The 14078-nt window shown below is 39.8% G+C and overlaps 1 protein-coding gene across 1 annotated transcript in view; it reads left to right on the top strand.

The window, feature by feature from the left end:
* The window catches only part of LOC145414371 (muscle calcium channel subunit alpha-1-like), a 1622725-nt gene that overhangs the window by 1407044 nt on the left and 201603 nt on the right, over window positions 1-14078 (top strand). Inside the window, exons 35-37 of the mRNA XM_080283905.1 lie at window positions 2403-2551; window positions 3540-3764; window positions 5143-5347. Of these exons, the coding sequence (XP_080140031.1) occupies window positions 2403-2551; window positions 3540-3764; window positions 5143-5347 (579 nt within the window). The remainder of the gene's footprint in view (window positions 1-2402; window positions 2552-3539; window positions 3765-5142; window positions 5348-14078) is intronic.

Genomic DNA, 14078 nt, shown 5'->3' on the forward strand with positions numbered 1-14078 from the left:
CATTCACTGTGTGTTTTCTTCTTTTGTGACACAGTTTGTCTCACCTCTTCATTCCACGATGCTGTCCTTTGCATCTTCTTTTGCCTTCTCATCACCTCACACACCATCTCACATGCAGCACAGATATCTTCTGTGAATATTTTTCACACACCTTCCATGTCCCAATCATATTTACCCTGTTGCTTCTCCATTTCTCTCTTATGTTGTGCCTTTTCTCCATCATCTTTCAACCTTTCTACCCTCCTTGAATGGAGTACTTCCTGCTGTCCTTCTCTCCTTCTGTTCAACCATCACATTTGAACCTTTTCACCACCACCAAGTGGTGGTCTGAAAGTCCACACCCTCAACCTCTGTATCGTCTTGCATCCGTTACATACCTTCTCATTCTGTCATCCACCTGCACATAATCAATCATTGCCTTCTGTTCATTCAGTTCACCACCCACCCTTCTCATCACTCGCCATGTATACCTGTGAATTATTTTGTGTGTAAAGTGGGTATTGGCTATCACAAACTCCTTCCCTGCACAAATGTAAGCTAGAGCTCTGCCATTCTCACCCACTCTGCAGGCACACCCCACTCACCAACTATTCCATCCACCTTCACAGTCCCTACTTTTCAATTCATATCTCCAGTCAAAGACACTCTCTCATTCCTTTTCCCTGCGTGCCTCCGCATTTGCCCAGAACTCTTCTTTTATTCTGCTAACACTGTCTTCCATTGGCACATACACACACATAATCACCCACATTTGTATTCTAACTTTCAATCTTACTCACACAATCTTTGAACCAACTGATCAATACTTTGTTATATTCTCCTTCCATCTCTTCCACGCAGCAATACATACACCCTCTTTTGCCCTCTCATTTGCATTTACCCCCACATATATACCTCCACACATATACCCCAACCATATCCCCACTCTCACACACTCTTACTTCTCCTGTTAGTCTCAGTCAATCCACAGATGTCCGCACTCGCACCCTCAAGCACCTGGATAATGTGTCTCTCTTTCACCTCATCATTCATACCCCTTACAAAATATCATAAATTTGAGTATTGATGCACTATCCATCAATCATCCAATTCTTCTTTGCCTAACATTGTGCAGGGGCCCAGGAATACACTACTCAGCCCCCAACTTTAAGGGAAAGATGACGAGCCTCACTTGCCTGCGGGCGGCACTGTCAGCTATACATCCCAACCAAACCTCGGATGGAAACCCTTAAATGCTTCATTTGGTTGGATCACCTTAACCCACTAGATCACCAGGTGTCTTTTGGTTACCACCCAGCATAGTACATTATTTCTCATAACTAGGAAACCATCTGGCTTGTCACATAGTGTAGTCACCTGAAGGCAGCAGTTCATCATGTGAGTGTATGATGGGTGCTCCCACCTACCACAGTATTAAGACACCCAATCATTAAATATATGGTTAGGAAACAGGTGTTATATTGTTTTTACCCAAACTTGGCCTATCATTGCTATCTGCATCTTTAATTCTGAATTGCAACAACAGATTAACACTGCAGTATGATGCCCTTCACAGAGTGGTGCTATGAATTGGATGTAGAGCTCTAGCATTGTTTTTCTGCCACTGAGCTACAGGAAATAAGTTGCAAATGGACAAAAGGAAATAAGCTGCAAAAGGACAAAAATTTTGGCTAAGTTGGAATAAAAACAGTACAGTGATCCCTTGGTTATTATGCAAAATTGGTGCCTCACCTATTGCATGAGAACAAAATTGTGCAAGAACAGAAGCACAGAACCTGTGGGATTTTTCCCTATCATGCATAATTGGTACCACACCTTTTGTGTGATAACGAAATTGTACAATAACGGAAACACAGAAGCACAGAACCTGTGGGATTTATCCTAATTGGTACCAGGCACCCCACTCATAAACTCAAATTTTCCCCTTTTAAAACAATTTATACCTACTGAGTACATACGTACTGTTATGGTAAGCGTCAGAAACGCACGTAGGCATGGTTAGGTTAATAGGAAGTGATGAAAAGGGCTCAGTAAGGAAACAGATACCATAGAGAAATCTGAGAAGACCTTGAGGTAAGGGGATCTAAGGCTTGGTGATTGAGAGATAGTGGTGTTCACCACCTGGGATAAACTTCTTGATTAGGGCCTCATCTTTGAATCTCTCCAAGCCGTCAGAAACCACAGATACAGCACTATCATTGTTGATGAAAAGCAGCTCAGGTGCATGAAAACAATATTTTTTAGCCAGAAAATGAGCGATAATGGCAGAGTGCAAATTTTCATTATGCAACAGTAACAAAAACCCTGTAACCAAGTGTGCAATAACCAAGAGACCACTGTATAGTAACCCCCCAAGCTGCATAGAATTATGCTGCCTTATTGGAGTGGTTTATGGTTTGCAGGTGAGGCATGGCAGGAGATCATGCTGTCTTGTTTACCTGAGAATGCTGCTTGTGACCGTGCATCTGAGGACTTTGATTCAGCTAGCACCTGTGGCTCCCTGGTTGCCTACCCATACTTCATCTCATTTTACACACTATGTTCATTTCTGGTAAGCTGCAGAGTCTTCATAGTTTCTGCTGGTTATGTATATTTTTATCAAGTTTTTATCCTTTTGTTTTGTACCTTATTAGTAACATTTGCTCTGTGTTTTTATTATGCATATTTAGTGACTTTGATCCTTGATGTTGAACTGCCATGATAAGATACACTAGTCAGTCAGTCACTTAGCTGATTTGTGATACTCTAATGGAAGATGGTAAATCCCACCTCCTTATCAGTATTGTTGAACCAATCCATCCATCCATTATCCAATCCTATGTAGAAGCCCAGGGCTATGCAAGTTGGTCCTGACATTTAAGATGAGAGTGATTTAAACACATTAATAGCTATGCAGTTCATCCTAGCGCTGTAAAATCCTTCTTACAGTAATATGAGTAACCTTTTCAGTGGTAGAATAAAATCATAAAATACCCTGTAATATGTTCTTTTCTTGAAATTACTGTGTAGCTGGTTGACTAAAGCCTAATTAATTTGTATAAGATTGGGAGAATTCCGATTGACTGTAGAGATTAAGGCATAGAGATATCATAACAATGATAAAGTAATAATGCTACTAATAATAAGTTGGTTGAGTCTTTGATTCAACACTCAGAGCCCAGATTATATATGCTCAACTCACAGATCTCAGCTTATATGTATATAGTACTGTATTTGTCAAATTGTTAAAAGTTTGTAGTGCCCTCATAAGCTAACCAAGGTAGTGTTGGCATCCTTTAAGCTAATATTTATTTTTTGTCTTCTTGTTGCTACATGATGGTCTTTGTCACCTCAGCATAGACTTTCTTAAGGTGTTTGATATACAGTAGCCTTCAATAAGAGCCCCTTTACTACTAAATGTTTACCTGAAAATGAATAAAATTGTCTGGAGGTAACCACCATCCATAAATCAGTACTGTACATGTTTCCTCTATCACTTGGCTAAGCTACTCAGTCCAGGCATCTGTCTGAATTATTGTATTGTTTGTATTTTCCAACAGATTATCAATTTGTTTGTTGCTGTCATCATGGACAACTTTGATTACCTGACACGTGATTGGTCTATCCTGGGTCCTCACCACTTGGATGAGTTTATCACACTTTGGTCAGAGTATGACCCCGATGCCAAGGGCAGAATTAAGCATTTGGATGTGGTTACCCTTCTCAGGAAAATATCTCCTCCATTAGGCTTTGGGAAGCTGTGTCCTTACCGTGTAGCTTGCAAGGTTAGTGTTCATGTTTAATGTTTGTTATAGTACAGGATATTCTTAATTTTTTATTTGGGTGGTCATTAATTGGGAAGGGGGGGGGGGAATGAATTAGAGGGATATTGTGTTTATATGCTTGCCTTGAGCTGTTGAGAAATATTCTCCTAGTTGGAGATTGGATGTCAGATAATCTACAAATCTACAGTTTCAGATAAGCTCAAACTTACAGAGATGACAATGATTAGATGGATGTGTAGGCCTGGTGGAACTAGGATTGCGATTGAAGAGTTGAGAGAAATGATGGAACTTGAATGAATTGGTGTTGTGATGAGGGGGGATAGATTGATATGGTTAAGGCATGTTGAGAGGATGGAGGACGACAGTTGGGTGAGGAACGTGAAGGGCATGTTAAGAGGATGGAGGATGACAGTTGGGTAAGGAAGGTGAAAGGGCTTGTTGAGAGGATGGTGGACGACAGTTGGGTGAGGATGGTGAAGGGCATGTTGAGAGGATGGAGGATGACAGTTGGGTGAGGAAGGTGAAAGGGCATGTTGAGAGGATGGTGGACGACATTTGGGTGAGGAAGGTGAAGGGCATGTTGAGAGGATGGAGGATGACAGTTGGGTGAGAAAAGTGAAAGGGCATGTTGAGAGGATGGTGGACGACAGTTGGGTGAGGATGATGAAGGGCATGTTGAGAGGATGGAGGATGACAGTTGGGTGAGGAAGGTGAAAGGGCATGTTGAGAGGATGGTGGACGACATTTGGGTGAGGAAGGTGATGTTCATGTTGAGAGGATGGAGGATGACAGTTGGGTGAGAAAAGTGAAAGGGCATGTTGAGAGGATGGTGGACGACAATTGGGTGAGGAAGGTGAGAAGTGTGAACATCAGGGGCAGGGAAGCGTGAGGCAGGTCAAAAAAGACCTGGGATGAGGTCAGCTGCCAGAGATCGAATGGAGAGCTGCCATTAGGTGCCCAAGGGCGACGTAGAGAAGCACGTTGGAGCCTTTATAAACAATACAGAATGATATTTTCCAACTGAATGAGCAGTTTTCAGTTCCATTAAAGTGGTGGTAGTGAAATAAAGTGTCAGATATTAGTGTACTTTACAATCACAAAATCCTGTTCCCCCCCCCCCCACCCTCATGAATCATAAGCAAAATAATTAAGGGTGTGGTGTATCTATGCATGCAGTCAGGATAATTTGTTTGAATAACTTGATTGTACGGTATATATAGTTACAGTATTGAATATTCATTAGCCGTGTGGTGATAGGGTTGATAATATTATGTTGATGTTCAGAATTGGATTCAGTATTTCCTAGTACTCAATTTCATGTTGCAGTATCAAATATTCACATAATACAGTGTAATTAAAAGTTGATTTTCTGTTCCAGCGCTTGGTTGCAATGAACATGCCACTAAATACAGATGGAACAGTCATGTTCAATGCAACTCTCTTTGCCTTAGTTAGAACGTCATTAAGGATAAAGACAGAAGGTAATATAGATGATGCCAATGAAGAGTTGAGAGCTGTTATCAAGAAGATCTGGAAACGTACAAACTCTAAACTTCTGGATCAAGTTGTGCCACCTGTTGGAGGTAAATGCAAGAATATTAGTACATAAAAAAAAAAGAAAGAAAAAAAAAAGGGTTTCATTTAATTAGCTCATTTGGGTCTTTAATTCTAGATAGCACCAGGTTATTTTATTCACTGAAGTAAGTCATTAACCCGCGCCGTCCTGGCGACGTGAATTAACGCGGCAACATTGCAAGGTCCCTAATTTGCACAATTTTCAATTTTCGCTAGTGATTTCGCGAGTGATTTTTGGCACGTATACACGGGACACCTTCCTCTATTCCTCTACAAGATGCCAAGCAGGAACAATGCCTTACACCGCATAACCTCTACCTCCCCCCTGCACGCCATTGTCTCGGCAATTCACCTGTTACCAGTGACCTGGCCAATAAAGACATTCAGGGCCAGAGTGATTCCCCAATCGATGACAATGTGAAGGACAAAGTTTACATAGCATTAGAGGAAGAAACAGTCAGAAATGATGATCAGGTAATGTGGGAAAAAAAAGGTCATGAATGTTGATGAGTTAGTGAGTGAAACAATGCTTATAATGCCTATATTACTGTTTGAAAACCAATATACTCTTGTACTACATATAAATTCGTACCAAGTAAATAAATAAATACCGTTTATGAGTGGATAAAATAGTTACCCTCCCATCGAACTCGTTTTCTTTGGTGCCAGCCTGTTAGAAAACCCAGTCAGGTAAGGAAGTACTCGCACCTAAATCCGGTATTTTAAACCTCAGGTGAGCGATTTCTCTGTGAATTTTCGATGTTTCTCACCAAAAGCGGATGTTTGAGCCAAAAAAAAAAAAAAAGGTCCAAAAACGTCGGGATGGGGCGGGTTAAGCAGCTAAAGTGTTAATACTTTCAGTAAGATGATGTCTTTCATAATTTAGTCCTGACTCTCTTTGGATGATTTTCTTCAGATTAAGATGGACTTTTGTAATGAAAGGGCTAGAAACTTTATCCATTAACCCCTTCATTACCAGTTCTTTCTCTTATGCTGAAAAGAGTATCATGGGGCAACAAGAATAAATTACAAAAAAGGTAAAAAAAAAAATTGTGTGCATGTGTGTGTGTGTGTGTGTGTGTGTGTGTGTGTGTGTGTGTGTTCTTACCTAATTGTTCTTACCTAATTGTATCTTTACAGGAATGAGTCAAGCTCGTACTGTCCCGTGTCTTAGACCATATTTATCGTACACATCCTTAAATTTGTGAATTGTTTTGGCACACACTATTTCATTCGGTAGTGCATTCCATTGATCAATTGCTCTGTTTGGGAAACTGAATTTCCTTGCGTCTTTATCACCTCTCTTCTTATGCAGTTTTTTGCAGTGTCCTCTTGCTGATGCTTCTCCATATGTTAAGTAATCATTTATGTCTATTTTCTCCTTTCCTGATATGCACTTATATAGCATTATCATGTCACCCCTTTTCCTTCTCTCCTGTGGTGTTGGTAGATTCAGTTTATTTAGTCTTTCTTCGTAGCTTAGGTCCCTTAAGCTTGGTATCCATCTTGTAGCGGCTCTTTGAACTTTTTCAATCTTGCCTATATGCTTTTTGAGATGAGGACTCCAGACTATTGATGCATATTCCAGGGTTGGTCTAATGAATGATGTTATTATCCTTCTTAGCATGTCTTCATTTATGTATGTGAATGCTATTCTCATATTTGCAAGCAGTGTATACATGTTCCGTACCTTCTCGCTGATGTGGTCAGCCGGAGATAGTCTGTTATTGATAATCACACCTAGGTCTTTCTCTCTTTCTGATGTGTATAGGGTTTTATTTCCTAACTTATAATCCCAATCAGGTCTTTTTCCACTTTTACCAAACTTGATTACATGACACTTGTCCACATTGAATTCCATTTGCCATGTACTACTCCATTCATGAAGTTTATTTAATTCTTCTTGTAGCTCCCTACAAGAGTCTGTGCTAGTAATTCTCCTTTGTATTTTTGCATCATCTGCAAACATATTTCAGATAGCTCTCATTTCCAGTGTTACTGTTTATATCATTTATGTACACTAGAAACATGATTGGTGCCAGCACCGAACCCTGTGGTACTCCACTAGTCACTTCTTTCCATGATGAGTAGTTTCCTCTTAGTACTGTCCTCATTTCTCTTTTTATGAGAAAGTCTTGCATCCAACAAAACAGTTTGCCTCAAATTCCTCCTTGATGGTAAAGCTTCCATAAAAGTCTTTGGTGTGGTACTGTGTCAAAAGCTTTCTTGAAATCTAAATAGATACTGTCCACCCATCCTTCCCTTTCCTGTATTGTGTTTGTTACTCTGTCATAGTAGCTCAACAGATTAGTAACACATGATTTTCCTTTTCTGAAACCAAACTGTCTTTCTGTTATCATACTGTGTTCTTCTAGATGATTTACCCAAGCTTTTCTTATAAGTTTTTCTAACCCCTTGCTTACAACACTGGTCAGTGATACTGGTCGGTAGTTGAGAGGATTTTTTCTATTTCCTTTCTTGAATAAGGGGACTATATTTGCTTTTTTCCAAATATCAGGTAGTTTCCCTTGACTCAAGGATTTCTTGAAAATTAAAAATAATGGTTTACTTAACTCCTTTGCACATTCTCGTAACACCCAACATGAAATTTCTTCAGGACCACTTGCTTTTCCTCTGTCTAATTTACTTAACTCCTCCTGTATTACTTTTTCTGCTATTTGTATATCTGGTAGTATGTGTGGACATGCGTGTTCCACATATTCCCTCTCAAAATTTTTTTCTTCTGTAAAAACTAATTGGAAATTCTTATTTAGTGCTTCACAAATATCTTCTCTTGTGTATAAGTGATTCCCTCATCCGTGATGGATTGTATTATATCTTTTACTTTGGTTTTGCTTCTGATTTAGCTGTAAAACAGCTTTGGTTGATCACTACTTTTATTTATTATATCCTCCTCAAACTGTTTTTGGGCTTCCCTCCTTATTCTTGTATAGTCGTTTCTTGCCTGTTTGTAATTATTATACGCCCTTTCACTATTGTGTCTTCTGTATCTATTCCACAACAAATCTCTTCTTTCTTTTGATTTTTTACATTCTGTATTGAACCATTTCTGTATTTTCTTATCTGCTTCGTTGTGCTGTGGGATGTACTTCTGGACTCCTATTTCATAAAATTCACAAAATTTTTTATATACAGCATTTAAATCTTGTCCTCTAAGCTCATTTTCCCAATCAACTTTTAAAAAATACTTCTTTAGGTCTTGATAATTTCCCTTTTTATAGTTTAGTCTCTTTTTGTAACTGTCATTGCTGTTTACTATGTCATATGCTATCCTGAAGTTATAATTTAGTACTGCATGATCGCTTTTGCCGAGTGGAGGGTGATATATTAAACTGTCAATGTCATTTTCTTGCCTAGTAAATATTAGATCTAACACTGAAGGTACATCAAGTCCTCTTTTTCTAGTGGTTTCCCTCACATGTTGCGTTAAGAAAAACTCTTGTACGAGATCCAGGAGCTTTTGGTCCCAACAGCTTTCTTGGTTATTTATATCTACAGTATTCCAATTTATATTTGTATTGAAATCCCCAGTTAGTATAATTCTTTCCGATTTCTCTTCCATTTTATGTAGCAAGGATCTTATACTCTGAATTGTACTCTCTGCCAGGTCCTCATATTCGTCTCTTTCCCATGTGTTTGATCTGGGTGGCATATACAAATTGGCTACAATTACTTTACCTTCAGATGTTTTGATCTCTACTGCAATCAGTTCTACTTGTGATGGTATATCTAGGTTTATTTCCTTGACTTTTAGATTTTTCTTAGTTAATATTATAATTCCTCCTCCTTTTTTTAAATTTCTGTCTCTTCTCCATATATTGTATTCCTCTAAGTTTAGTATGTCATTGGATATCCTTGGTGTTAAAATTGTCTCAGTTAGGCATATTATTTGTGGTTCATTTTCTCTGACATAATCATTCATCTCTAGTAATTTAGATACCATTCCATCCACATTTGAGTACATCAACTTTATCATCTTGTTTATATACTTGTCATGACATGGTTCTACTAACTTCCTCCTTTTTCTTCCATCCTGTTTGTGTACCACTTTCATACCTGCAATCCTATTACTTTGTAAAAAAATTTCTTCTTGTCCTCTTCTGATCATCCCTCATTTTTTGTTTTTGCTTCCTCCCTTTTCTCTTTCAGTAATTCCAGTTCCTCTTGTGTTAGGCATCTTTTTATCCATACATTTTTGAACTCCTCTTTTTCCATAAGATTCTTTGCATTTTTTAGTATCTCTTCCACAGTGTTTACACTCTGGAAAGTCACCTTTAGAGGTCTTGTCTTGCTTTTCTCATATTTCCCTAACCTTTTGTGTTCCTCTATGTCTTTACTACAGATTTCCTCTGATACTTCTTTCAGTAAGCTCATTACATTTGCCATCTCCTTTTTGTCTCTAGTGATTTTGTTTTTAATTTCTTCCTCTTCTATAGCAGTGATTACTATTGATTTATTTATTTCTACTGAATCTCTGACTAACTTTGGATTGTTTTGGATTATTCTTTTCACTTCCTTTTTAATGCTTTTTTCCTCCACCCTTGTTTCTAAGTCTTTCTCTACTTTCACCATTTCAGCATACGTGGTTTCTACATCATTTTTGTAGCTTTGCACAGCTTCATTCACCTGTGTTATCTTCTCCTCAATATCACTGCTCTGGTCCATAAGACTGCTTGCTTGTCTAATTGTCTCTGTGTCATTTTTTAACTCTTCCATAACACTCTCGTGATTAACTACTGTACTTCCCATTTCACTCACTTTCTGCCTAAGCGTATTCAATTCCACTGTTAGTTCACTGATGGTTGTGTCTTTCTTATTGTCCTCCCTTCCCAGTTTTTCTATCTCTTCCTTTTGCAAGTGCATTTGCTTCTTTATTTCATCAATTTCATTTTTGAAAGCCATTTCTAGTTTGTGTACACGTTCAACCAGTCTATTGTGAGTCTCCACTTCAACCAGTTCTTGGTAGAAATCATCATTTTGCTTTTTACTTTTATCTCTTTTCTTTTCCAAATTTGTTTTACTGAAGTATGGATCCATTTTGTAATACTAAATGAACAGAGTGTGTACTTACAAAGTATGCATTCTTTCCCCGTGTTGCTGTAGTATAAACAAACCCAGCTGACTCAACGCATCGTGGTTCTTTGTCGTTTGAACCAGTCTTATTTAAACTTATTATTTCTTTTCCTTTTAATAATGAAAAATCATTTAGTCTAACCTGGTACAGAGCTCGACTCATTCAAAGATACTTATTTAGGTAATGCCTCTGGCCGTGTTGCGCTGGTATGGAGCGCCGGTAACGGACGTCTTCCTCCGACGATGCCGTGTGTGTGTGTGCGTGTGTGTGTTTATCAAATTGTATTATACAGGATTTGAGCTAAGTGTGCGTTGTCCTGTCTCTTCTACAAATACTCATATTTATTATCCAATATAAACACATGGATGCTCTCTGCTCGCACCATTTCTCCCTCAGACGGTACAGATGTGGCCTGCAGCCTTGACAAACCCCAGTTCAGATCCCTGTGGGGGCAGGGAGCAGTTTTGGATTTGAATTTCATAAAAAAAAGTAGACTTTATTGATCCACCAGAAGACCTGCCGACATGTTGTAAAAATATCCCCACTAAAACCAGTACACCAGTCCTGCATGAGACAGCTCTGGCATGTATTCAAAATGGACGGTGGGTGTTAGCGCCAAATTGGTGATGTGGAGATGTAGGAGACTACTGAGCCTTGGAGATATGCCCTGGGGGCTATGCCCTGAAGCCTTTCCCCAAAGTCAGACACACACACACAAAAAAAAGTCTGTAATGGGTGATAACCTTATAACTAACCAACACGTGTTCCCTACGTGACAGCAAGTGGGTTGGCAGAGGGTTAGTGCCCCTCCCCGGAAAACAGCTAACTAAAAATACGAACAAGAAGCCTTGGACCAGGACTGACCAAGAGGTAATGGCTAAGGACCAAACAAAGAACATGGTATGGATTGCAACATGGAATGTAAGGGGTGCAAATGATGAGGTGAAACAGAGAGAGATTGTCCAGGTACTTGAGAGTGCAGAAGTGGATGTATGTGGAATAACCGAGACTAAATAGGGAGGTGAGATTGTGAGAGAATGGGAGTATGGATGGGGTATATGCACAGGAGTGGGTGAGAATGAGAGGGCAAAAGAAGGAGTGTGTTTTGTCGTGTGCAAGAGATGGAAGGATGCTGTAAGAGAGTATGGCTCACTTTGCTCAAGGATTGTGTGGGATTTGATTGAAAGTGTGACTACAAATGTAGGCGATTCTGTGTGTGTATGTGCCAATGCAAGATCGTACAAGTAGAGTGAAAGAAGAGTTCTGGACAAATGTGGAAGCGTGCATGGAAAAGTTTCAAAGGAATGAAAGAGTGTTCTTGATTGGAGATAAGAATGGAAAAGCATAGAATGTAATGGTGGATGGAGTAGTTAGTGAGTAGGGTGTACCTGCAGAAGTGGATAAGAATGACAGTGCTCTATTGGACATTTGTGCTGGGAGGGGGTTGTTGATAGCCAATACCCTCTTCAGACACAAAATGACCCACAGGTATACATTACAAGTGATGAGAAGGGTGGTTGGTGAACTGAATGAATGGAAAGCAGTGATTGATAATGTGTGTGTGGATGATAGAATGAGAAGGTGTGTATTGGGTGCAAGAGCATATAGAGATTGGAGGAGTGGACTTTCTGACCACCACTTGGTGGTGGTGAGAATCTGGGTTCAAATGAAATGGAGGAATAGAAGAAGAGAAGGATAGGAGGAAGTAGTTCTTATAGGGAGGGTGGAAAGTTTACAAGAGGATGGGAAAAGGGCAAAATGTAAGAGAGAAGTGGAGGAGCGATTCGGTAAATATGGATTAGAGCAGATGGGGGACATGGAGGGTGTGTGCAGGGTATTCACAGAAAAAATCTGTATAACATGTGAGGTGGTGTGAGGGATGAAAAGAAGACGAAAGGAGGTGCAAGGAACACATGGTGGAATGAAGAGGTGAGACAGGCTGTGGCACAAAAGAAAGCATATAGTGAGTGGATGAGAAACAGTGGTGTGGAAGAAGTTGAGAGACAGAAGGGAGAGTTATATGTAGAGAGGAAGAGAGAGGTGAAAAGATTGGTAAGAGAGAAAGAAGAGATTGGATGAGGAATTTGGAAGGAATTTGAATGTAAAGTGGAGAGAGTGTAAGAAAATGTTCTGGAAATAGGTAAAGAGAGTTAGACGGGGTGATAAAGAAGTTAGTATGGAAGTGAAAGATAAAAATGGTAGATTACTAGTGGAGAAGGGAGAAAAAGTGAGCAGATGAGAGAACACTTTAAGAAATTGTTGAACATAGAGAATGAAAGTAATGTGAGTAAAAGTGGCTGGGGAATGCCTGGGAGATGGAGGGATGTGAGAAGAGAGGAAGAAATCAGTAGGATGGAAGTTGTGGAAGCAGTGAAGAAATTCAAAATGGAGAAAGCCCGAGGAATTGATGGAGCCCATAGTGAAATGCTGAAGTATGGGGGAGAGATAGTAGTAGGATGGATGTGGACGATTTGCAGATTGGCCTGGTAGGATGGTAGAGTCCCGGAGGATTGGAAGACAGGTATAATTATTCCCCTGTACAAAGGAAATGGGGAAAAAGAAGTGTGTGGTAATCATAGGGGCATTTGTCTTCTTATTGTAATAGGAAAAGTATATGGTAGGGTACATATTGACAGAGTTAGGAAAATAACAGAGGAATTGGTTGGAGAAGAACAGGGAGGTTTTAAGAAGGAAAGAATCAGCTCTTCATTTTTAGGTCTTTAGTGGAAAAGTTTCTAGAGAAGGGAAGGAAGTTGTATGCGGCCTTCATGGATTTGGAGAAAGCGTATGACTAGGTGGAAAGACACGGATTCTGGAAATTATGGAGTAAATGGGAGATTGTTGAATGCCGTGAAGAGTATGTATGAGGGTGCTAAGGCTGCAGTGTATGAGTGAATTTTTCTATTTGAAGGTTGTATTGAAATGGGTGTGTCATGTCTCCATGATTGTTCAGTCTTTATATGGATGGGGTTATAAAAGAGAAGGTAGGGCAGTAGATACTGGAGTGGCCCTATGAGAGAGGGCAGTGTTTGGAAACTCCCTGTACTGTTGTTTGCAGATGATACTGTGTTGTTAATTGAAGAAGGGGAGCTGCAAGGTTTGGTGGATGAGTTTGGGAGAGTGTGTAAGGAAGGGAATCTAAAGGTGAATGCAGCGAAGAGTAAAGTTATGGTCTTCGAGAGAAATGAAGTCAATGAATGTACAGTGAGGTTGGATGAGGAGGAAATGGAAAATGTGAGTGCATTCAAGTACTTGGGTAGTGTGATGAGTTGGGATGGAAGTTTAGAGGGTGAAGTGCTCGAAAGGGTTCAACAGGGAAGAAAGGTTGCTGGTTCCTTGAAGGCAGTGATAAGAAACAGGGAAGTGAGCATGGAAGTGAAAAAGTTACTGCATGGCCGTATTGTGATACCAACTCTAACGTATGAAAGTGAAGCTTAGACCTAATTGAAGGGACAGAAGTCAAGAGTGAGAGCAGTGGAAATGAGTTATTTGAGAGGAGCATGTGGAGTCACATGGAGAGACAGACTGACAAATGAGGATGTGAAGGAGCATTGTGGTGTGGATGTGGATGTGATAGGAAGCATTAGGAGAAACACATTGAGGTGGTTTGGCCATGTGGAGAGGATGGAGAGCGAGAGTCTGTT

Source organism: Coenobita brevimanus, chromosome 99 (assembly GCF_032717465.1).
Source record: "Coenobita brevimanus isolate Jiangsu-jjx chromosome 99, ASM3271746v2, whole genome shotgun sequence".
Classification (NCBI taxonomy): domain Eukaryota; kingdom Metazoa; phylum Arthropoda; class Malacostraca; order Decapoda; family Coenobitidae; genus Coenobita; species Coenobita brevimanus.